We start from the raw sequence: 24,706 nt of genomic DNA on the forward strand, positions 1-24,706 counted from the left end.
ATCTAACATTATAGTGAAAGTCCAGTCCATAGTGGATCTAACATAATAGTGAGAGTCCAGTCCATAGTGGATCTAGCATAATAGTGAGAGTCCAGTCCATAGTGGATCTAGCATAATAGTGAGAGTCCAGTCCATAGTGGATCTAACATAATAGTGAGAGAGTCCAGTCCATGGTGGATCTAACATATTAGTGAGAGAGTCCAGTCCAAAGTGGATCTAACATAATAGTGAGAGTCCAGTCCATAGTGGATCTAGCATAATATTGTGAGAGTTCAGTCCATAGTGGATCTAGCATAATAGTGAGAGTCCAGTCCATAGTGGATCTAGCATAATAGTGAGAGTCCAGTCCATAGTGGATCTAACATAATAGTGAGAGTCCAGTCCATAGTGGATCTAACATAATAGTGAAAGTCCAGTCCATAGTGAATCTAGCATAATATTGTGAGAGTCCAGTCCATAGTGGATCTAGCATAATAGTGGGAGTCCAGTCCATAGTGGATCTAACATAATAGTGAGAGTCCAGTCCATAGTGGATCTAACATAATAGTGAAAGTCCAGTCCATAGTGGATCTAGCATAATAGTGAGAGTCCAGTCCACAGTGGATCTAACATAATAGTGAGGGTTCAGTCCATAGTGGATCTAACATAATAGTGTGAGAGTCCAGTCCACAGTGGATCTAACATAATAGTGAGAGTCTAGTCCATAGTGGATCTAATGTAATAGTGAGAGTCCAGTCCATAGTGGATCTAACATAATAGTGAGAGTCCAGTCCATAGGGGATCTGGCATAATATTGTGAGAGTCCAGTCCATAGTGGATCTAACATAATAGTGAGAGTCCAGTCCAAAGTGGATCTAGCATAGTAGTGAGAGTCCAGTCCATAGTGGATCTAACATAATAGTGAGAGTCCAGTCCAAGGTGGATCTAGCATAGTAGTGAGAATCCAGTCCATAGTGGATCTAACATAATAGTGAGACTCCAGTCTATAGTGGATTTAACATAATAGTGAGAGTCCAGTCCAAAGTGGATCCAGCATAGTAGTGAGAGTCCAGTCCATAGTGGATCTAACATAATAGTGAGAGTCCAGTCCAAAGTGGATCTAGCATAGTAGTGAGAATCCGGTCCATAGTGGATCTAACATAATAGTGAGAGTTCAGTCCATAGTGGGGCCAGCAAGAGACCATCCCGAGCGGAGACGGGTCAGCAGCACAGAGATGTGTCTCAAAGGGCTGCACAAGCCACAACAACATCCTCGGTGCAGATCCCACATAAGGGCAAGGAAAAACTCACAACCCAATGTGAACCTGGAAGAAGACCGCAGATATGGGTGACACCCCCCCACCCCACACCCCTTCTTTAGGGGAGACCAGATGCAATGGACGTCGAGTGGTTCTAGCATAATATTGTGAATGTCCAGTCCATAGTGGATCTAACATAATAGTGGAAGTCCAGTCCTTAAAGTCCTTAGTGGATCTAGCATAATAGTGTGAGAGTCCAGTCCATAGTGGATCTAGCATAATAGTGAGAGTCCAGTCCATAGTGGATCTAACGTAATAGCGAGAGTCCAGTCCATAGTGGATCTAGCATAATAGTGAGAGTCCAGTCCATAGTGGATCTAGCATCATATTGTGAGAGTCCAGTCCATAGTGGATCTAACATAATAGTGAGAGTCCAGTCCATAGCCGATCTAGCATCATATTGTGAGAGTCCAGTCCATAGTGGATTTAACATAATAGTGAGAGTCCAGTTTGTAGTGGATTTAACATAATAGTGAGAGTCCAGTCCATAGTGGGACCAGCAGGAGACCATCCCGAGCGGAGACAGGTCAGCATCATAGAGATGTCCCCAACCGATGCACAGGCGAGCGGTCCACCCCGGGTCTCCACTCTGGACGGCCAGCACTTCATCCATGGCCACCGGACCTGTGCCCCCCATTCCACAAGGTAAAGGGGGGCCGAGCAGTAAAGAAAAGAAACGGCAGATCAACTGGTCTAAAAAGGGGGTCTATTTAAAGGCTTAGTTACATTCATTGTTAAAAACTATTATATGGCTCTCACGGAAATACATTTTAAAATATTTGGCTTTCACGGCTCTCTCAGCCAAAAAGGTTCCCGACCCCTGCGCCGCACTGTGAACCCACACCAAACAAACATTTCGGGAGAACATCCACACCGTAACACAACAAAACAAATACCCAGAATCCCTTGCAGCCCTAACTCTTCCGGGACGCTGTAATATACCCCCCCCCCACTCCATCTCCCAAATTCGGAGGTCTCAAGGTTGGCAAGTATGATTTAAAGTGGCCCACCAGATCAACAACTTATGTGGTCCGCCACATTTTTAATGTGATTTCTTGCAATAATCAATGTAGCCTACCACATTATTTTAAATGATATCCGCATTATTTTCATATAAATACATTTTAAAATATTTGGCTTTCACGGCTCTCTCAGCCAAAAAGGTTCCGACCCCTGCGCCGCACTGTGAACCCACACCAAACAAACATTTCGGGAGAACATCCGCACCGAAACACAACACAAACACAACAAAACAAATACCCAGAATCCCTTGCAGCCCTAACTCTTCCGGGACGCTGTAATATACACCCCCCCCCCCCCCCCACTCCATCTCCCAAATTCGGAGGTCTCAAGGTTGGCAAGTATGATTTAAAGTGGCCCACCAGATCAACAACTTATGTGGTCCGCCACATTTTTAATGTGATTTCTTGCAATAATTAATGTAGCCTACCACATTATTTTAGATGATATCCGCATTATTTTCATATAAATACATTTTAAAATATTTGGCTTTCACGGCTCTCTCAGCCAAAAAGGTTCCCGACCCCTGCGCCGCACTGTGAACCCACACCAAACAAACATTTCGGGAGAACATCCGCACCGTAACACAACACAAACACAACAAAACAAATACGCAGAATCCCTTGCAGCACTAACTCTTCCGGGACGCTGTAATATACACACACACCCCCCCACTCCATCTCCCAAATTCGGAGGTCTCAAGGTTGGCAAGTATGATTTAAAGTGGCCCACCAGATCAACAACTTATGTGGTCCGCCACATTTTTAATGTGATTTCTTGCAATAATTAATGTAGCCTACCACATTATTTTAGATGATATCCGCATTATTTTCATATAAATACATTTTAAAATATTTGGCTTTCACGGCTCTCTCAGCCAAAAAGGTTCCCGACCCCTGCGCCGCACTGTGAACCCACACCAAACAAACATTTCGGGAGAACATCCGCACCGAAACACAACACAAACACAACAAAACAAATACCCAGAATCCCTTGCAGCCCTAACTCTGCCGGGACGCTGTAATATACACCCCCCCACTCCATCTCCCAAATTCGGAGGTCTCAAGGTTGGCAAGTATGATTTAAAGTGGCCCACCAGATCAACAACTTATGTGGTCCGCCACATTTTTAATGTGATTTCTTGCAATAATTAATGTAGCCTACCACATTATTTTAGATGATATCCGCATTATTTTCATATAAATACATTTTAAAACATTTGGCTTTCACGGCTCTCTCAGCCAAAAAGGTTCCCGACCCCTGCGCCGCACTGTGAACCCACACCAAACAAACATTTCGGGAGAACATCCACACCGTAACACAACAAAACAAATACCCAGAATCCCTTGCAGCCCTAACTCTTCCGGGACGCTGTAATATACACCCCCCCACTCCATCTCCCAAATTCGGAGGTCTCAAGGTTGGCAAGTATGATTTAAAGTGGCCCACCAGATCAACAACTTATGTGGTCGGCCACATTTTTAATGTGATTTCTTGCAATAATTAATGTAGCCTACCACATTATTTTTATTGATATCCGCATTATTTCATATAAAAACAGGCTGGAAATAAAAAGTGAAGTGAAATATATTTATATAGAGCTTTTCTCTAGTGACTCGAAGCACTTATACATAGGCGTGATTTATTAATAAGTACAGTACAGTACATAGTATTTATATGGCGCTTTTACATAGTGCAACCCAATATCTAAGTTACATTTAAAGCAGTGTGGGTGGCACTGGGAGCAGGTGAGTAAAGTGTCTTGCCCAAGGACACAACAGCAGTGACTAGGAAGGTGGAAGCGGGGATCGAACCCGGAACCCTCAAGTTGCTCTACCAACCGACCTATACTGCCCGACAAAAAGCAGGTGTTATTCTGACAGAACGTGTACTGCATTGATTGATTGATTGAAACTTTAATTAGTAGATTGCACAGTTCAGTACATATTCCGTACAATTGACCACTAAATGGTAACACCCGAATAAGTTTTCAACTTGTTTTAAGTTAATTAATTCATGCTAAATGACTGCAATATTATTTAATCCTGCACCAAGCAAAGAAAGTTACCATCAGTCAGTTATATTCATCAAAGACATTCCTATGCAAATGATGTAACGAGGCCGAAAAAAACATCACATGTGCAGGTAATAAGGGTTTCAATAGTGTGACAGTTTGACCCTGGAACTGATTGCATGATTTGTTTGTAGGATTTCCACGGCGTGAACACGACAGCGTGACGCGCGGCCAAAAGACTCGAATGTGACACAAGGCAAACCTGCAGCCGCTTGTTGTTGGAAGGAAATGTAGGTCAAAGTTCCATGTTTGGCTCCCGGGTGACTGGCAGTAACCTCCTTGAAGCGCACACAGGTCAGTGGATCGCACCACGTCCGACACGTCACACTCGCAGCTGGGAGGGGATTGTCAATCATTGGTGAGGACGCTCAGCACTTCCAGCTTTACAACAGGCCATTCAATAGCAAACAGGACTCAGGTCCAATACCCGCATCTATATTGACGTGCGTCTAAACTCTGTTACAAACAGTAAATATCCTCCAATAAACACACAAAGTTGGGTCGTTTCTTCTATTTTAGTCATTTACAAAAGGTAAACACGGTAAGCTACAGGCTATTGGGAGCTAGCAGCTACACAACAGCTAAGCGCACAAGCTGGACATACGTAAAAAAGTGTCTAATACAGGGGTGCCCACACTTTTTCTGCAGGCGAGCTACTTTTCAATTGACAAACTCGAGGGGATCTACCTCATTTATATTTATTTATTTATGAAAGAGACTTTTTTGTAAACAAGTTAAATGTGTTTAATGATAATACAAGCATGTGTAACACATATAGATGTCTTTCTTTCACGAAGACAAGAATATAAGTTGGTGTATTACCTGATTCTGATGACTTGCATTGATTGGAATCAGACAGTAATGATGATAACGCCCACATTTTCAAATGGAGGAGAAAAAAAGTTGTCCTTTCTGTACAATACCACATGAAAGTGGTTGGTTTTTGGCATCTAATTCATCCAGCTTCCATACACTTTACAAGAAAAACATTGGCGGCAAATTCCGTAGCTTGCTTGATTGACATTCACGGCACCCGAGGGTCTTGTGAGATGACGCTGGCTGCTGCCAGTTCATTATTATGAAAAAATGACAGAGAGGAAGGCGAGAAACACTTTTTATTTCAACAGACTTTCGCGCCGTCCCTTCCGTCAAAACTCTAAAGGCTGACTGCACATTTCCTATCTTCACAATAAAAGCCCTGCTTCATGCTGCCTGCACTAACAAAATAAGAGTCTCGGAAAGCTGGCGTGCACAAGTGATGTGCACGCCAGCTTTCTGAGGGATCGCTTGTGCACGCCAGTTTTCCGAGACTCTGTATTTAGTTAGCGCAGGCAGCATGAAGCAGGGCTTTTATTGTGAAGATAGGAAATGTGCAGTCGGCCGTTAGAGTTTTGACGGAAGGGACGGCGCGAAAGTCTGTTGAAATAAAAAGTGTTTCTCGCCTTCCTCTCTGTCATTTTTTCATAATAATGAACTGGCAGCAGCCAGCGTCATCTCACAAGACCCTCGGGTGCCGTGAATGTCAATCAAGCAAGCTACGGAATTTGCCGCCTATGTTTTTCTTGTAAAGTGTATGGAAGCTGGATGAATTAGATGCCCCTAAAGCTGACCAACACGCCGGATTGTAGTCAGCTGGAGGCGTGTCTTAATGAAATTAAACAATGGATGTCCGCTAACTTTTTGCAACTCAACGCCAAAAAAACGGAAATGCTGATTATCGGTCCTGCTAGACACCGAACTCTATTTAATAATACAACTCTAACATTTGACAACCAAACAATTAAACAAGGCGACACGGTAAAGAATCTGGGTATTATCTTCGACCCAACTCTCTCCTTTGAGGCACACATTAAAAGCGTTACTAAAACGGCCTTCTTTCATCTCCGTAATATCGCTAAAATTCGCTCCATTCTGTCCACTAAAGACGCTGAGATCATTATCCATGCGTTTGTTACGTCTCGTCTCGACTACTGTAACGTATTATTTTCGGGTCTCCCCATGTCTAGCATTAAAAGATTACAGTTGGTACAAAATGCGGCTGCTAGACTTTTGACAAGAACAAGAAAGTTTGATCACATTACGCCTGTACTGTATATACCTTTATATACATATATACATACATATATACCTGTACTGGCTCACCTGCACTGGCTTCCTGTGCACTTAAGATGTGACTTTAAGGTTTTACTACTTACGTATAAAATACTACACGGTCTAGCTCCATCCTATCTTGCCGATTGTATTGTACCATATGTCCCGGCAAGAAATCTGACTTCAAAGGACTCCGGCTTATTAGTGATTCCCAAAGCCCAAAAAAAGTCTGCGGGCTATAGAGCGTTTTCCGTTCGGGCTCCAGTACTCTGGAATGCCCTCCCGGTAACAGTTCGCGATGCCACCTCGGTAGAAGCATTTAAGTCTCACCTTAAAACTCATTTGTATACTCTAGCCTTTAAATAGACTCCCTTTTTAGACCAGTTGATCTGCCGTTTCTTTTCTTTTTCTTCTATGTCCCACTCTCCCTTGTGGAGGGAGTCCGGTCCGATGGCCATGTACTGCTCGCCTGTGTATCGGCTGGGGACATCTCTGCGCTGCTGATCCGCCTCCGCTTGGGATGGTTTCCTGCTGGCTCCGCTGTGAACGGGACTCTCGCTGCTGTGTTGGATCCGCTTTGGACTGGACTCTCGCGACTGTGTTGGATCCATTATGGATTGAACTTTCGCAGTATCATGTTTAATTGTTTGGTTGTCCTCTCCAAGGTTCTCATAGTCATCATTGTCACCGAAGTCCCACTGGGTGTGAGTTTTCCTTGCCCTTATGTGGGCCTACCGAGGATGTCGTTGTGGTTTGTGCAGCCCTTTGAGACACTAGTGATTTAGGGCTATATAAGTAAACATTGATTGATTGATTGAAATGAAAATGAGCAGCATAATAGGAAATCAAATTGCTTCGTGGTAGGTTACTGCGGATGTTATCTCCTTATGTTGTTGACTATTTTTTTCATACGGTGTTGATGTGGAAATGGTTGCCTCGGCATTTTGTTGGTGTGGCACCGAACTGAGATGTTGACATGCGGAGTAAGCACTCTTCATTCTCCTGTGGGTGACTTTTCAAATGATGCTGGATATTAGCAGTGCTGCTACTTTTTGTAGCAACGCTTGACAAATTACGGTTGTCTGTTCGACATATTCCCACTTGAAGCCAAACCACCGCCAGATGATGGACCCTTCATTTCCTTCATTTGTTACCAAATTCGCACCTTCTTTCCCTCCTATTACCCACTCGCACCACAGCTAACGTTACCCATACTGCTACCTCTCTGCTCCGCGAGGGCGTATACGTATGTGACGTATGTAAGAAGGTGCGCTTGCTGTCTGTGAGGAGGAGAGACAAGAAAGAGTGATAAAATATGTCGATTGGTATGTGTTTGTTGGGCATTAAATGTGGGTGGAGGGAAAGGCTGGATGCAAATATAGCTACAAATGAGGCATAATGCCAGCAGCTAAAAGCAACTGCGTGAGAACGTATACTCGAATATCACAATATAGTCATTTTCTATATCGCACGAAGACACACCCGCGATATATCGAGTATATCGATATATCCCCAGCCCTATTAGAAAGTATCCAGCAACAAAAGTGTCTGTATCGTTGAACTTACCGCGTCATAAATGTAACTTCATGCCTTATTGTTGCCACTAGGTGTAGTCAAAAAAACAATTACCACTCCATTTGGGGCGGTATAGCTCGGTTGGTAGAGTGGCCGTGCCAGCAACTTGAGGGTTGCAGGTTCGATTCCCGCTTGTGCCATCCTAGTTACTGCCGTTGTGTCCTTGGGCAAGACACTTTACCCACCTGCTCCCAGTGCCACCCACACTGGTTTAAATGTAACTTAGATATAGGGTTTCACTATGTAAAGCGCTTTGAGTCACTTGAGAAAAGCGCTATATAAATATAATTCACTAATTCACTTGTGTTTGTATCATGGAGAAAATGTATTTACATGTAGGTTTGAATCTAGATTCCTCTTTTCCTGTTTAGTATTATTACAATCCACTGGCATTAAGGCCAGTGGGGCAGTGCCCCACCATGTCCATTAAAGGCCTACTGAAATGAGATTTTCTCATTCAAACGGGGATAGCAGGTCCATTCTATTTGTCATACTTGATAATTTCGCGATATTTCCATATTTTTGCTGAAAGGCTTTAGTAGAGAATGGGAGCCTCCAACAAAAAGAGCTATTCGGACCGAGAAAACGACAATTTCCTCATTAATTTGAGCGAGGTCGAAAGATTTGTCTTTGAGGATATTGATAGCAACGGACTTGGAAAAAAAAAGAAATTAATCAAGTTTTAAAAAAAAACGCGATTGCATTGGGACAGATTCAGATGTTTTTAGACACATTTACTGGGATAATTCTGGGAAATCCCGTAACTTTCTACTGTGTTGCTAGTGTTTTAGTGAGTTTAATAGTACCTGATAGTCGGAAGGGTGTATCCACGGGTGTGTTGATGCCAGTGTCTAATGGAAGTCGACGGCAGCTGTACGGACGGCACAAGCTCAGCTGATCTCCTGTAAATGGCGACTTTATACCACAATTTTCTCACCGAAAACTGCCGGTTGACAAGTGGTCGGGATCCATGTTCGCTTGACCGCTCAGATCCATAGTAAAGTTTCACCTCCGGGAATTTTAAACAAGGAATCACCGTGTGTTTGTGTGGCTAAAGGCTAAAGCTTCCCACCTCCATCTTTCTACTTTGACTTCTCCATTATTAATTGAACCAATTGCAAAAGATTCAGCAACACAGATGTCCAAATTACTGTGTAATTATGCCGTTAAAGCAGACGACTTTTAGCTGTGTGTGTGCGCAGCGGTCATACTTCCTAAAAACCCGTGACGTCTTGCGTACACGTCATCATTACACGACGTTTCGAAGATGAAACTCCCGGGGAAATTTTAAATTGCAATTTAGTAAACTAAAAAGGCCGTATTGGCATGTGTTGCAATGTTAATATTTCATCATTGATATATAAACTATCAGACTGCGTGGTCGGTAGTAGTGGCTTTCAGTAGGCCTTTAAATGGATATTTGTTTTTATTTGCTACATTTTAATTGATTAAAACATTGAATCCATGTAATGCTTTAAAAGGGCAAATGGATGGCACTAAAACCCAAAAGGCTTGTTTCCATTGTGGTCCATAATGAACATTTTTGTCAATATGCTGGAGTTATCCAAACGGCTATTTTGCATCTGTATTGCATAGATAGTTAAAGGGGAACATTATCACAATTTCAAAAGGGTTAAAAACAATAAAAATCCGTTCCCAGTGGCTTGTTGTATTTTTTGAAGTTTTTTTCAAAATTTTACCGGTCTCGGAATATCCCTAAATAAAGCTTTAAAGTGCCTTATTTTCGGCTCTCTGCGAAGACACTGGCCATTTCCCTGTGACGTCACACAGTGCTGCCAATGTAAACAAACAATGGGAATACCACAGCAAGATATAGTGACATTAGCTCGGATTCAAACTCGGATTTCAGCGACTTAAGCGATTCAACAGATTACGCATGTATTGAAACAGATGGTTGGAGTATGAAAATATTGAAGAAGAAACTGAAGCTATTGACGCTATTCATAGCCATAGCATGGCCGAATAGCTGCGTTAGCATCGCCGGTAAAATGTGCGGACCAAACGATCAGGACTTTCGCATCTTTTGACACTGGAGCAACTTAAATCCGTCGATTGGTAAGTGTTTGTTTCGCATTAAATGTGGGTGGAAGGAAACGTAATATAGTTGCAAATGCATCTACAGGTTATCCATACATCTCTGTTCCATGTCTGCCTTAGCACCGCCGGTAAATAGCATGTTAGCATCGATTAGCGTAGCATGTTAGCATCGATTAGCTGGCAGTCAACATCAACAAAACTCATCTTTGTGATTTCGTTGACTATCGTTGCAAATGCATCTGCAGGTTATCCATACATCTCTGTGCCATGTCTGCTTTAGCATCGCCGGTCAAATGTGGAGACACTCTGGCACATTCAATGGGGGTCTGGCGGCAGACACTTTGGCAGTTTCGGGCCAGTGGTGCAACTTGAATCCCTCCCTGTTAGTGTTGTTACACCCTCCGACAACACACCGTCGAGGCATGATGTCTCCAAGGTTCCAAAAAATAGTCGAAAAAACGGAAAATAACAGAGCTGAGACCCGGTGTTTGTAATGTGAAAATGAAAATGGTGGGTGTGTTACCTCGGCGACGTCACATTCTGACGTCATCGCCTCCAGCGCGATAAACAGAAAGGCGTTTAATTCGCCAAAATTCACCCATTTAGAGTTCGGAAATCGGTTAAACAAATATATGGTCTTTTTTCTGCACCATCAAGGTATATATTGACGCTTACATAGGTTTGATGATAATGTTCCCCTTAAGTCACCCTAAAAGAATAAAATTACACACAATATAGCAATTAAAATAAAATACTCCAATGTTTTGTTTCCACCTACAGGAGTGGTGTGTGAAGTGAAGTGAGTTATATTTATATAGCGCTTTTTCTCTAGTGACTCAAAGCGCTTTACATAGTGAAACCCAATATCTAATTTTTACATTTAAACCAGTGTGGGTGGCACTGGGAGCAGGTGGGTAAAGTGTCTTGCCCAAGGACACAACGGCAGTGACTAGGATGGCGGAAGCGGGAATCGAACCTGCAACCGTCAAGTTGCTGGCACGGCCACTCTACAAACCGAGCTATACCCCGCCCCGTGTAACCAGACATAAACTAAATAAATGAGATACAATGTTGTTGTCTTACGTGGTTCTAGCTATGTTGATTGTTTACATTTTCATTAATTTTATTGACTTTATTTATATTTTTCAATTCACTATGTTCATTTTATTGTCTTTCTGCAAATACAACAACTTTGTTTGTTGAAAAAAAAAAAGGATATAACTGTTGCTGTAAACTAATATTTAGCAAAAACTGCTTTATTTACTGCCGAAAAACAATAATCTCGAACGTTTTAACACGTTAGCAAATAAGTCTTACTTGTTAACAATAACAGCTGTTATTCATCCCGGCGGCCATGTCATCTGTCTGCCTCCTAACACGTGGACGTGGAGGTGGTGGACGGACTGAGCGCCGTGTTTTCCGTCGTTGATGACTGCGGACAGGAACGGGAATGTACTAACAACAACAACAACAACAACAAGAGTGCGTTCGGGCGACTTACCCACTCTGTAACCTTCCGTTAGCGATTGTTGCTCGGCAACATTCTTGGCCACCAGCAGTAAATGTCCTAAGAGCTGCAAGTGTCGGAATAAAACAGAAGTGGTTTTACTTTACATTCCTCAATGATGCCCACTAGGGGGCGTACTTACACTCTAGTCCAGGGGTGTCAAACTCAAATACAGAGTGGGCCAAAATTTAAAACAGAACGAAGCCGCGGGCCGAGGTTGAACAAATTCATCCTTTAATAGCGACCCAAACAAGTTTTGCATTGAATATTGAACAAGCAAGGCTTGTATGACTTTATAATGACATGCAAAATCGAGGTTTAAATAATAATAATAAAAAAAATACCAAAGACATGCACCTGGGGATAGGTTGATTGGCAACACTAAATTGGCCCTAGTGTGTGAATGTGAGTGTGAATGTGGCGACTTGTCCAGGGTGTACGCCGCCTTCCGCCCAATTGTAGCTGATATAGGCGCCAGCGCCCCCCCGCCACCCCAAAAAAGGGAATAAGCGGTAGGAAATGGATGGATGGAAAAAAATATCAATAGCACATCAAATCAAATAAAAATACCAACTGAATGCCTCTTTTCGGCGGCGTGTTTGAGTTGGGGCGGGGTTTGGTGGTAGCGGAGGTGTATATAATATAGCATCCCGGAAGAGTTAGTGATGCAAGGGGTTCTGGGTATTTGTTCGGTTGTGTTTATGTTGTGTTACGGTGCGGATGTTCTCCCGAAATGTGTTTGTCTTCCTTGTTTGGTGTGGGTTCACAGTGTGGCGTATATTTGTAACAGTGTTAAAGTTGTTTATACGGCCACCCTCAGTGTGACCTGTATGGCTGTTGACCAAGTATGCATTGCATACACTTTTGTGTGTTTGTGTGTGTGTGTGTGTGTGTGTGTGTGTGTGTGTGTGTGTGTGTGTGTGTGAGTGTGAGCCGCATATCTTATGTGGGTGGGCCGGCACGCTGTTTGTATGGAGGAAAAGCGGACGTGGCGACATGTAGAGAACGCCAAAGGCAGTGCTTTTACGGCCCTAGTGTGTGAATGTGAGTGTGAATGTGGCGACTTGTCCAGGGTCTACGCCGCCTTCCACCCGATTGTAGCTGAGATAGGCGCCAGCGCCCCCCGCGACCTCAAAAAAGGGAATAAGCGGTAGGAAATGGATGGATGGAAAAAAATATCAATGGCATATCAAATCAAATAAAAATAGCAACTGAATGCCTCTTTTCGGCGGCGGGTTTGAGTTGGGGCGGGGTTTGCTGGTAGCGGGGGTGCATATTGTAGCATCCCGGAAGAGTTAGTGATGCAAGGGGTTCTGGGCATTTGTTCGGTTGTGTTTATGTTGTGTTACGGTGCGGATGTTCTCCCGAAATGTGTTTGTCATCCTTGTTTGGTGTGGGGTCACAGTGTGGCGTATATTTGTAACAGTGTTAAAGTTGTTTATACGGCCACCCTCAGTGTGACCTGTATGGCTGTTGACCAAGTATGCATTGCATACACTTTTGTGTGTGTGTGTGTGTGTGTGTGTGTGTGTCTGTGTGTGTGTGTGTGTGTGAGCCGCATATCTTATGTGAGTGGGCCGGCACGCTGTTTGTATGGAGGAAAAGCGGACGTGGCGACATGTAGAGAACGCCAAAGGCAGTGCTTTTACGGCCCTAGTGTGTGAATGTGAGTGTGAATGTGGCGACTTGTCCAGGTTCTACGCCGCCTTCCGCCCGATTGTAGCTGAGATAGGCGCCAGCGCCCCCCCGCCACCCCAAAAAAGGGAATAAGCGGTAGGAAATGGATGGATGGAAAAAAATATCAATGGCATATAAAATAAAATAAAAATACCAACTGAATGTCTCTTCGGCGGCGGGTTTGAGTTGGGGCGGGGTTTGGTGGTAGCGGGGGTGCATATTGTAGCATCCCGGAAGAGTTAGTGATGCAAGGGGTTCTGGGTATTTGTTCGGTTGTGTTTATGTTGTGTTACAGTGCGGATGTTCTCCCGAAATGTGTTTGTCATCCTTGTTTGGTGTGGGTTCACAGTGTGGCGTATATTTGTAACAGTGTTAAAGTTGTTTATACGGCCACCCTCAGTGTGACCTGTATGGCTGTTGACCAAGTATGCATTGCATACACTTTTTTGTGTGTGTGTGTGTGTGTGTGTGTGTGTGTGTGTGTGTGTGTGTGTGTGTGTGTGTGTGTGTGTGTGTGTGTGTGTGTGTGTGTGTGTGTGTGTGTGTGTGTGTGTGTGTGTGTGAGCCGCATATCTTATGTGAGTGGGCCGGCACGCTGTTTGTATGGAGGAAAAGCGGACGTGGCGACATGTAGAGAACGCCAAAGGCAGTGCTTTTACGGCCCTAGTGTGTGAATGTGAGTGTGAATGTGGCGACTTGTCCAGGTTCTACGCCGCCTTCCGCCCGATTGTAGCTGAGATAGGCGCCAGCGCCCCCCCGCCACCCCAAAAAAGGGAATAAGCGGTAGGAAATGGATGGATGGAAAAAAATATCAATGGCATATCAAATCAAATCAAATACCAACGGAATGCCTCTTTTCGGCGGCGGGTTTGAGTTGGGGCGGGGTTTGGTGGTAGCGGGGGTGCATATTGTAGCATCCCGGAAGAGTTAGTGATGCAAGGGGTTCTGGGCATTTGTTCGGTTGTGTTTATGTTGTGTTACGGTGCGGATGTTCTCCCGAAATGTGTTTGTCATCCTTGTTTGGTGTGGGGTCACAGTGTGGCGTATATTTGTAACAGTGTTAAAGTTGTTTATACGGCCACCCTCAGTGTGACCTGTATGGCTGTTGACCAAGTATGCCTTACATACACTTTTGTGTGTGTGTGTGTGTGTGTGTGTGTGTGTGTGTGTGTGTGTGTGTGTGTGTGAGCCGCATATCTTATGTGAGTGGGCCGGCACGCTGTTTGTATGGAGGAAAAGCGGACGTGGCGACATGTAGAGAACGCCAAAGGCAGTGCTTTTACGGCCCTAGTGTGTGAATGTGAGTGTGAATGTGGCGACTTGTCCTGGTTCTACGCCGCCTTCCGCCCGATTGTAGCTGAGATAGGCGCCAGCGCCCCCCCGCCACCCCAAAAAAGGGAATAAGCGGTAGGAAATGGATGGATGGAAAAAATATCAATGGCATATCAAATCAAATAAAATACCAACGGAATGCCTCTTTTCGGCGGCGGGTTTGAGTTGGGGCGGGGTTTGGTGGTAGCGGGGGTGCATATTGTAGCATCCCGGAAGAGTTAGTGATGCAAGGGGTTCTGGGCATTTGTTCGGTTGTGTTTATGTTGTGTTACAGTGCGGATGTTCTCCCGAAATGTGTTCGTCATCCTTGTTTGGTGTGGGTTCACAGTGTGGCGTATATTTGTAACAGTGTTAAAGTTGTTTATACGGCCACCCTCAGTGTGACCTGTATGGCTGTTGACCAAGTATGCATTGCATACACTTTTGTGTGTGTGTGTGTGTGTGTGTGTGTGTGTGTGTGTGTGTGTGTGTGTGTGAGCCGCATATCTTATGTGAGTGGGCCGGCACGCTGTTTGTATGGAGGAAAAGCGGACGTGGCGACATGTAGAGAACGCCAAAGGCATGGCTTTTACGGCCCTAGTGTGTGAATGTGAGTGTGAATGTGGCGACTTGTCCAGGGTCTACGCCGCCTTCCACCCGATTGTAGCTGAGATAGGCGCCAGCGCCCCCCGCGACCTCAAAAAAGGGAATAAGCGGTAGGAAATGGATGGATGGAAAAAAATATCAATAGCACATCAAATCAAATAAAAATAGCAACTGAATGCCTCTTTTCGGCGGCGGGTTTGAGTTGGGGCGGGGTTTGGTGGTAGCGGGGGTGTATATTGTAGCATCCCGGAAGAGTTAGTGATGCAAGGGGTTCTGGGCATTTGTTCGGTTGTGTTTATGTTGTGTTACGGTGCAGATGTTCTCCCGAAATGTGTTTGTCATCCTTGTTTGGTGTGGGGTCACAGTGTGGCGTATATTTGTAACAGTGTTAAAGTTGTTTATACGGCCACCCTCAGTGTGACCTGTACTGCTGTTGACCAAGTATGCATTGCATACACTTTTGTGTGTGTGTGTGTGTGTGTGTGTGTGTGTGTGTGTGTGTGTGTGTGTGTGTGTGTGTGTGTGTGTGTGTGTGTGTGTGTGTGTGTGTGTGTGTGAGCCGCATATCTTATGTGAGTGGGCCGGCACGCTGTTTGTATGGAGGAAAAGCGGACGTGGCGACATGTAGAGAACGCCAAAGGCAGTGCTTTTACGGCCCTAGTGTGTGAATGTGAGTGTGAATGTGGCGACTTGTCCAGGGTCTACGCCGCCTTCCGCCCGATTGTAGCTGAGATAGGCGCCAGCGCCCCCCGCGACCTCAAAAAAGGGAATAAGCGGTAGGAAATGGATGGATGGAAAAAAATATCAATGGCATATCAAATCAAATAAAAATAGCAACTGAATGCCTCTTTTCGGCGGCGGGTTTGAGTTGGGGCGGGGTTTGGTGGTAGCGGGGGTGTATATTGTAGCATCCCGGAAGAGTAAGTGATGGAAGGTATAGCTCAGTTGGTAGAGTGGCTGTGCCAGCAACTTGAGGGTGACAGGTTCGATTCCCGCTTTCGCCATCCTAGTCACTGCCGTTGTGTCCTTGGGCAAGACACTTTACCCACCTGCTCCCAGTGCCACCCACACTGCTTTAAATGTAATTTAGATATTGGGTTTCACTATGTAAAGCGCTTTGAGTCACTAGAGAAAAGCGCTATATAAATATAAAAAATAAAAGAAAGAAAGAAAGACAAGGGGTTCTGGGTATTTGTTCGGTTGTGTTTATGTTGTGTTACGGTGCGGATGTTCTCCCGAAATGTGTTTGTCATCCTTGTTTGGTGTGGGTTCACAGTGTGGCGTATATTTGTAACAGTGTTAAAGTTGTTTATACGGCCACCCTCAGTGTGACCTGTATGGCTGTTGAGCAAGTATGCCTTGCATACACTTGTGTGTGTGTGTGAGAGCCGCATATCTTATGTGAGTGGGCCGGCACGCTGTTTGTATGGAGGAAAAGCGGACGTGGCGACATGTAGAGAACGCCAAAGGCAGTGCTTTTACGGCCCGACCCCAATATTATTGTCCGGGTGGAAATCGGTAGAAATTCGGGAGGGAAAATCGAGAGGGTTGACGAGTATGAGTATTAGTGGTGAAAGCGGTGTTACAGCGGCGGGCCAGCTCTAATGTTAATTTGATATTGCCTCAAGGGCCAAATTAAATTACACGGCGGGCCAAACTTGGCCCGCGGGCCAGAGTTTGACACCCATGCTGTAGTCCAGTGGTTCTCAAATACGTGTATCCTGTGGGGTACTTGAAGGTATGCCAAGGGGTACGTGAGATTTTTTTTTAATATTCTAAAAATAGCAACAATTCAAAAAATCCTTTATAAATATATTTATTGAATAATACGTCAACAAAATAAGAATGTAAGTTCATAAACTGTGAAAAGAAATACAACAATGCAATATTCAGAGTTGACAGATAGATTTTTTGTGGACATGTTCCATAAATATTGATGTTAAAGATTTCTTTTTTTGTGAAGAAATGTTTAGAATTAAGTTCATGAATCCAGATGGATCTCTATTACAATCCCCAAAGAGCGCACTTTAAGTTGATGATTACCGTATTTTCCGGACTATAAGTCGCAGTTTTTTTCATATAGTCAGGAGCGACTTATGTGTGAAATTATTAACACATTACCATGAAAATATCAAATAATATTATTTAGCTCATTCGCGGAAGAGACGAAGAAAACGTCAGCAATCGTCACACACACGTCAACCAATAAGAATTCGGCGGGGGAGGGTCAAGGCAGAAATGCATTGTGGGTCATGGGATGCTAACTGCTATATGCTACTCCCGTAGCTATTAAAATGGATCATTTCATCGTTGGCGGTAACTTATAAAAACTGAGAAGGGCTGAACAAAAATGGCACCGAAAAGAAAATCATGTACTGCAGATTACAAGCTGGACGTAGTGAAATATGCAGCAGAAAACGACAAAAGGAATCGTCGCATACCTTTGGAGTTGGCAGAGTTGTTTAGAAGCGACATCGAGGAAGAAGATTTCATAGGATTTATCGATCAGGAGTGACAGATTGTTTGGTAAACGTATAGCATGTTCTATATGTTATAGTTATTTGAATGACTCTTACCATAATATGTTAGGTTAACATACCAGGCACCTTCTCAGTTAGTTATTTATGCCTCATATAACGTACACTTATTCAGCCTGTTGTTCACTATTCTTTATTTATTTTAAAATTGCCTTTCAAATGTCTATTCTTGGTTTTGGGTTTTATCAAATAAATTTCCCCTAAAAATGCGACTTATACGCCAGTGCGATGTATATAAATTTTTTTCTTCTTTATTATGCATTTTCGGCCGGTGCGACTTACACTCCAAAAAATACGATACTTCTCTGAGTAGAAATCTTTATATATAATTGAATCACTTGTTTATTTTTCAACAAGTTTTTAGTTATTTTTACATCTTTTTTTCCAAATAGTTCAAGAAAGACCACTACAAATGAGCAAAATTTTCCACTGTTATACAATTTAATAAATCCGAAACTGATGACATAGTGCTGTATTTTACTTCTTTATCTCTTTTTTTCCAACCAAAAATGCTTTACTCTGATTAGGGGGTACTTGAATGAAAAAAAATGTTCACAGGGGGTACATCACTGAAAAAAGGTTGAGAACCACTGCTGTAGTCTTATGTTTTTCAACCTTTTTTGAGCCAAGGCACATTTTTTTGCTTGAAAATATCCGGAGGCACACCATTCGCAGAAATTATTTAAAAAAAACGAAACTCAGTCTACAGAAAAAAGTCGTAATTGTTGGATATGACTTTAAACCATAACCAAATAGTTCTTGTCTCAAAGTAGGTCTCCTGTCACATCACGCCATTTTTTGCTGTTTTCCTGCGTGTAGTGTTTTGTTTCCTATTTTGGTGGCTTTTTCTCCTTTTTTTTGGTATTTTCCTGTAGCGTTTTCATGTCTTCCTTTGAGCGATATTTCCTGCATCTACTTTGTTTTAGCAATCCAAGAATATTTCAGTTGTTTTTTTCTTCTTTGTGAGGACATTATTGACAATCATGTCATGTTCAGATGTACATTTTGGTATTTGCTCCACAGTAAGTCTTTGCTGTCGTCCAGCATTCTGCTTTTGTTTACTCTGTAGCCAGTTCAGTTTTAGTTTTGTTCTGCATAGCCTTCCCTAAGATTCAATGCCTTTTCTCTCACTCACCTTTTGTTTATTTTTGGTTTAAGCATTAGATACCTTTTTACTTTCACGCTGACTCCCGCTGTTTCCTGACATCAACAAAGCAATTAGCTACCTGCTGCCACCTACTGGTATGGAAGAGTATTACATGGTTACTCTGCCGAGCTCTAGACAGCACCGACACTCAACAACAACACACCATTTGCAGACTATAATTACTGGTTTGCAAAAAATATTTTTAACCCAAATAGGTGAAATTAGGCACACCAGACTGTATCTCACGGCACACTAGTGCCGCGGCACAGTGGTTGAAAAACCACTGTGTAACAAAGTGTTCAAGTCAACATAAAAAGAGCAGCAGCTCAGAAATGATGAAAACTACCAAGATAATCAGACTAAATAATAAATGTATGTATATGAACAATACATGTCAATTATTATACATTATGCTTCAATTAAATGTACCTAAGTGCCAAGTATTTGTTCTCAAATAGTAGGGAGGGGAACATGTTTATCAGTATCATGCCTCAAACCCCGCTTCGAAAAGCTGTGCACAACAAAACGTACTCATTAATCCGGACTTCCTTCCTTTTTGTTGCGTACGTTAGTGTTTCGTATATTGCTTATGTTGCAGATTAATTTTAATGTGTTATTATTACAGTTTATTTTAGTTTAATATTCAGGATTGAACGGTTCAAGTCGGTCAAAAAAATGTTCAGTTTAAAAAAACATTTTTTTAAATGTTTTCAGGCAAATTAATACACTTTAAATATTTTCTGCTAGACCAAAAACCACATTAATAAAGTTATTATTTGCTGTGTGTTCCTTTATTTTTCTTTTATTTAATGTTAATAAGGATACAATGTTATGCGGAGGTGTACTTATAACACTTTTATAGACAAATGATACTATTTATGGCCCTGCCCGAATGCAGCTGAGATAGGCTCCAGCACCCCCCGAGTCCCCAAAAGGGACAAGCGGTAGGAAATAGATGGATAATATTTATAGTTGTTGAGGGATGCGCGGAAGTATTTTCTTTGATTTTAGTGGGTTTCTTTGAACAGTTTTCCATCCACCTTTCACTGTCACAGTCCACTTGCATGAGTGACAAGCGGTGCGTAAATTACTTCTTTTTTGTTTTTGTGACCATCTCACCTCAGCATCGTCATCGTGGGCTTGACTTATCCTGGGAATGGCGATCCTTGGAATGACCAGGAAGTGCACCGGGGCCTGCGGACTGATATCCCTAAAAGCCAAGCACTGGACAGGCGAAAGGTTACTAGAGTTTGTTTGTTTCCTTGACGACCCGTTACCACGTTTACCTTGTCGTCCTCGTAGATGATGTCTGCCGGGATGCTTTTGTCCAAGACTTTGGAGAAGATGGTCGGAGCCTGGGGGCCATACTTCCTGCTGGCCTCCTCTGCCAGGCGCACCTCGTCACTTCCGGTACAAAGCGGACTCTAATTAGGACACAGGAGATGATGAAAGGTGGCGTTTAAAAACCTCTAAAGCATGGGTGTCAAACTCTGGCCCGCGGGCCAAACCTGGCCCGCCGTGTAATTTAATTTGGCCCTTGAGGCAATATCAATTTAGCATTAGATCTGGCCCGCCGGTGTTATAAAGCGTTGGTGCCGCTGTAACACCGCCTTCACCGCTAATACTCATACTTGCCAACCCTCCTCATTTTCCCGGGAGACTCCCGAAGTTCAGTGCCCCTCCCGAAAATCTCCCGGGGCAACCATTCTCCCGAATTTCTACCGATTTCCACCTGGACAACTATATTGGGGGCGTGCATTTAAGGCACTGCCTTTAGCGTTCTCTACAACCTGTCGTCACGTCCGCTTTTCCTCCATACTAACAGCGTGTCACATAATATTTGTGGCTTTTACACACACACAAGTGAATGCAAAGTAAACTTGGTCAACAGCCATACAGGTCACGCTGAGGGTGGCCGTATAAACAACTTTAGCACTGTTACAAATATGCGCCACACTGTGAACCCACACCAAACAAGAATGACAAACACATTTTGGGTGAACATCCGCACCGTAACACAACAGAACAAATACCCAGAAACCCTTGCAGCACTAACTCTTCCGGGAAACTGACCAGTAATTTACGTTTTATTCATGCATTTTCTCTTGCTACTTCAAGGCTTGAATGTTTGGTTTATTCATTATTGTTATTTTATCTTCAAATTTATTATCAGCCTGTGGAAAATATTTGATTTCACCTCAGAAGATTTCAAATAGAAAAAAAGACATAACATTTTTATTTAAATTTTATTTGATATGCCATTGATATTCTTTTAATTATTATTATTATTATTATTATTATTATTTGAAACTGGATTTTGCATGTCACTAAAGTTATATAAGCCTTGCTTGTTCAATATTTAATGCAAAACTTGTTTGGGTCCCTATTAAAAGGTTAATTTGTTCAACTTTGGCCCGCGGCTTTGTTCCGTTTAAAATTTTGGCCCACTCTGTATTTGAGTTTGACACCCCTGCTCTAAAGGTTTAGTGGCCACATGCGTGGACAGCACCTTTTAGATCTTATTTCCAAATTTGTGTACACTACTGATTTGGGGTCTTTTGGCCACTTATGTGGACACTTATACTGCCATCTGGTGGTGTCAGAAGAGCATAACAGAGTTGAATTTGGAGGAAAAAAAGTGTAAAAATAAGAATTAGCATGACATGAAGTACACTTTTAAGTACATCTTATCAAAAGATGATTCTTAGTTTTTATTCTAATTAGCGTCCAATAAGCCCAAATAGCAAATACTACTTTGGGACAAATGATCCAGAACATTAGATTTTTGAGCCTGAATTTACAAAGGTCGAATTGCAAGTTTTAGAAGCTGAGTGATAAGCATGTCCAGCAAGTAGCAGTGTTGCTAAAGGTTAAGCGAGAAATAAAAAATAGGAACTTAATAAAAGAAATAATCGCTTACTTTACAATGTCTGCTCTCACTAGGATGTAGACATTTTCCTGTTTGGATGAAGAATTAACCATAAACCTCCAAAAGGTGCCTTTCTGTGTCTTTCTTGCCTTCTCTGGGTCTAAGTTGAATGTCAAAGTTGACTAACTTCTCGGTTTATGGCCACAACCTTCTACGACACAATTGACAGGCATGATTTATAATGCTGAAATAACTTTTACCAATTTAGAGGCGATGTAGCAGCTCACTGGCTCTGGATGCCAATGGTTACCTTTGTGATTACAACAAGAAGTAGTTCCTCGGCGTCCGCGCGAATAATAACAATATTGCTCATGCTTGGTTAATATGCAGGTCACGAGATGTACAAACCCCGTTTCCATATGAGTTGGGAATGGTGTTAGATGTAAATATAAACGGAATAGAATGATTTGCAAATCATTTTCAACCCATATTCAGTTGAATATGCTACAAAGACAACATATTTGATGTTCAAACTGATAAACATTTTTTTTGTGTGCAAATAATCATTAACTTTAGAATTTGATGCCAGCAACACGTGACAAAGAAGTTGGGAAAGGTGGCAATAAATACCGATAAAGTTGAGGAATGCTCATCAAACACTTATATGGAACATCCCACAGGTGTGCAGGCTAATTGGGAACAGGTGGGTGCCATGATTGGGTATAAAAACAGCTTCCCAAAAAATGCTCAGGGCGAGGTACACCCCTTTGTCCACAACTGCGTGAGCAAATAGTCAAACAGTTTAAGAACAATGTTTCTCAAAGTGCAATTGCAGGAAATTTAGGGATTTCAACATCTACGGTCCATAATATCATCAAAAGGTTCAGAGAATCTGGAGAAATCACTCCACGTAAGCGGCATGGCCGGAAACCAACATTGAATGACCGTGACCTTCGATCCCTCAGACGGCGCTGTATCAAAAACCGACATCAGTCTCTAAAGGATATCACCACGTTGGCTCAGGAACTCTTCAGAAAACCACTGTCACTGAATACAGTTTGTCGCTACATCTGTAAGTGCAAGTTAAAGCTGTACTATGCAAAGTGAAAGCCATTTATAAACAACATCCAGAAACACCGCCGGCTTCTCTGTGCCCGAGATCATCCAAGACGGACTGATGCAAAGTGGAAAAGTGTTCTGTGGTCTGACGAGTCCATATTTCAAATTGTTTTTGGAAACTGTGGACATTTATGTCCTTGTGAACAAAGAGGAAAATAACCATCCGGATTGTTATAGGGCGCAAAGTTCAAAAGCCAGCATCTGTGATGGTATGGGGGTGTATTAGTGCCCAAGGCATGGGTAACTTACACATCTGTGAAGGCACCATTAATGCTGAAAGGTACATACAGCTTTTGGAGCAACATATACTGCCATTCAAGCAACGTTATTATGGACGCCCCTGCTTATTTCAGCAAGACGATGCCACACCACGTGTTACAACAGCGTGGCTTCATAGTAAAAGAGTGCAAGTACTTGACTGGCCTGCCTATAGTCCAGACCTGTCTCCCATTAAACATTTTAAAGCCTAAAATACAACAACAGAGATGTTGAACAACTTAAGGTGCACATCAAGCAAGAATGGAAAAGAATTCCACCTGAAAAGCTTCAAAAATGTGTCTCCTCAGTTCCTAAACGTTTATTGAGTGTTGTTAAAAGATAAGGTGATGTAACAAAGTGGTGAACATGCCCTTTCCCAACTACTTGGGCACATGTTGCAGCCATGAAATTCTAAGTTAGTTATTTGCAAAAAAAAAATTAAGTTCATGAGTTTGAACATCAAATATCTTGTCTTTGTAGTGCATTCAATTGAATATGAGTTGTAAAGGATTTGCAAATGATTGTATTCTCTTTATATTTACATCTAACACAATTTCCCAACTCATATGGAAACGGGGTTTGTACATGGAGTATTGTTGGCGGTTTCTGGGTATCCTTTTAGCGGGCTTTAAGGACGGAATGGCGTAGTCCACTAACTGCAGTGTTAGCTACCTCATACCTGCCTTTTATTGCGAATTAAAATGCATTAAAACCTCTAAAGGCTTAGTGGCCACATGCGTGGACAGCACCATTTAGCTCTTATTTCCAAAATTGTGTACACTATTGAATTGGGGTCTCATGGCCTCTTACGTGGACACTTATACTGCCATCTGGTGGTGTCAGAAGAGTAAAACATACAATGGAATATGGGGGGTAAGTGTAAAAATAAGAATTAGCATGTCACTAAACATGAAGTACACATTTGTGTACTTATGGACTAAGTACGTCATATTTAAAGATTATTCTTAGTTTTATTCTAATTAGGGTCCAATAAGCCCAAATAGCAAAGAGAAGTATAAAAAAAGCATGTAAACAAACAGCTTGGGCCTTAAGAGGTTTTTAAGACACAATCAGGCCACAACATTAGGTACAGATGCTTTGCTGTCTAACACACGATCTTTGATGCTTATCTTGCTAAAAGCACCGCTCGGTGTTATGTCCAAATGTAACCTCATTACGACCCTATTTTGTTGGTGTTGTCCTACAGTCGCCGCCGTGGAAGGTTTTGTGACGACGACAATGTTCGGCAGCGTTTATCGAACACAAAACGCAAGTTTTTCGCAGAAAAGAGAGGAAATAGTCCGACGTGGACAGCTACCTGGGCTCTGGAAACAGGTGGTAAACGACCGAGTCGTGCCATTCTACTCGGGAATAAACATGTCCGTAAAATGTGTCGATGAAACATGTCCGAGGTGAGGTATTCCAAATTAAAATAGTAGTTTACTCAGACTTAACCACACCGAAGTAACTACGCAAGGAATAATGCCGCCATTGCTATGTTGGTGCCGCCTTCAGGAAACCTGGTAAAACCAAGATGTTACTACCTTTGGGCGTCGGGA

General features: G+C 42.7%; 1 protein-coding gene across 1 annotated transcript; it reads right to left on the minus strand.

Annotated features, from left to right (window-relative positions):
* Window positions 1-4,218: 4,218 nt before the first annotated feature.
* hint2 (histidine triad nucleotide binding protein 2) lies at window positions 4,219-24,681 on the minus strand. The gene is made up of 6 exons (XM_061895658.1): window positions 24,466-24,681; window positions 20,188-20,325; window positions 20,021-20,125; window positions 11,618-11,690; window positions 11,434-11,548; window positions 4,219-4,726 (listed from the first exon to the last, which is right to left on the minus strand). The coding sequence occupies exons 1-5, from the start codon at window positions 24,550-24,552 to the stop codon at window positions 11,457-11,459; spliced, it is 495 nt and encodes a 164-aa protein (XP_061751642.1). The 5' UTR covers window positions 24,553-24,681; the 3' UTR covers window positions 4,219-4,726; window positions 11,434-11,456.
* Between the last annotated feature and the right edge of the window lie 25 nt (window positions 24,682-24,706).

Source organism: Nerophis ophidion, linkage group LG01 (assembly GCF_033978795.1).
Source record: "Nerophis ophidion isolate RoL-2023_Sa linkage group LG01, RoL_Noph_v1.0, whole genome shotgun sequence".
NCBI classification, from domain to species: Eukaryota; Metazoa; Chordata; class Actinopteri; order Syngnathiformes; family Syngnathidae; genus Nerophis; species Nerophis ophidion.

Bases quoted from the DNA above. Each gene is read 5' to 3' on its own strand.
- hint2 (XM_061895658.1), bottom strand. From the start codon at position 24,552: ATGTTTCATCGACACATTTTACGGACATGTTTATTCCCGAGTAGAATG. The intron at 20,326-24,465 runs GTAGCTGTCCAC...TGTCCTAATTAG, and splicing joins CACCTGTTTCCAGAGCCCAG to AGTCCGCTTTGTACCGGAAG. The intron at 20,126-20,187 runs GTAAACGTGGTA...TCGCCTGTCCAG, and splicing joins TCATCTACGAGGACGACAAG to TGCTTGGCTTTTAGGGATAT.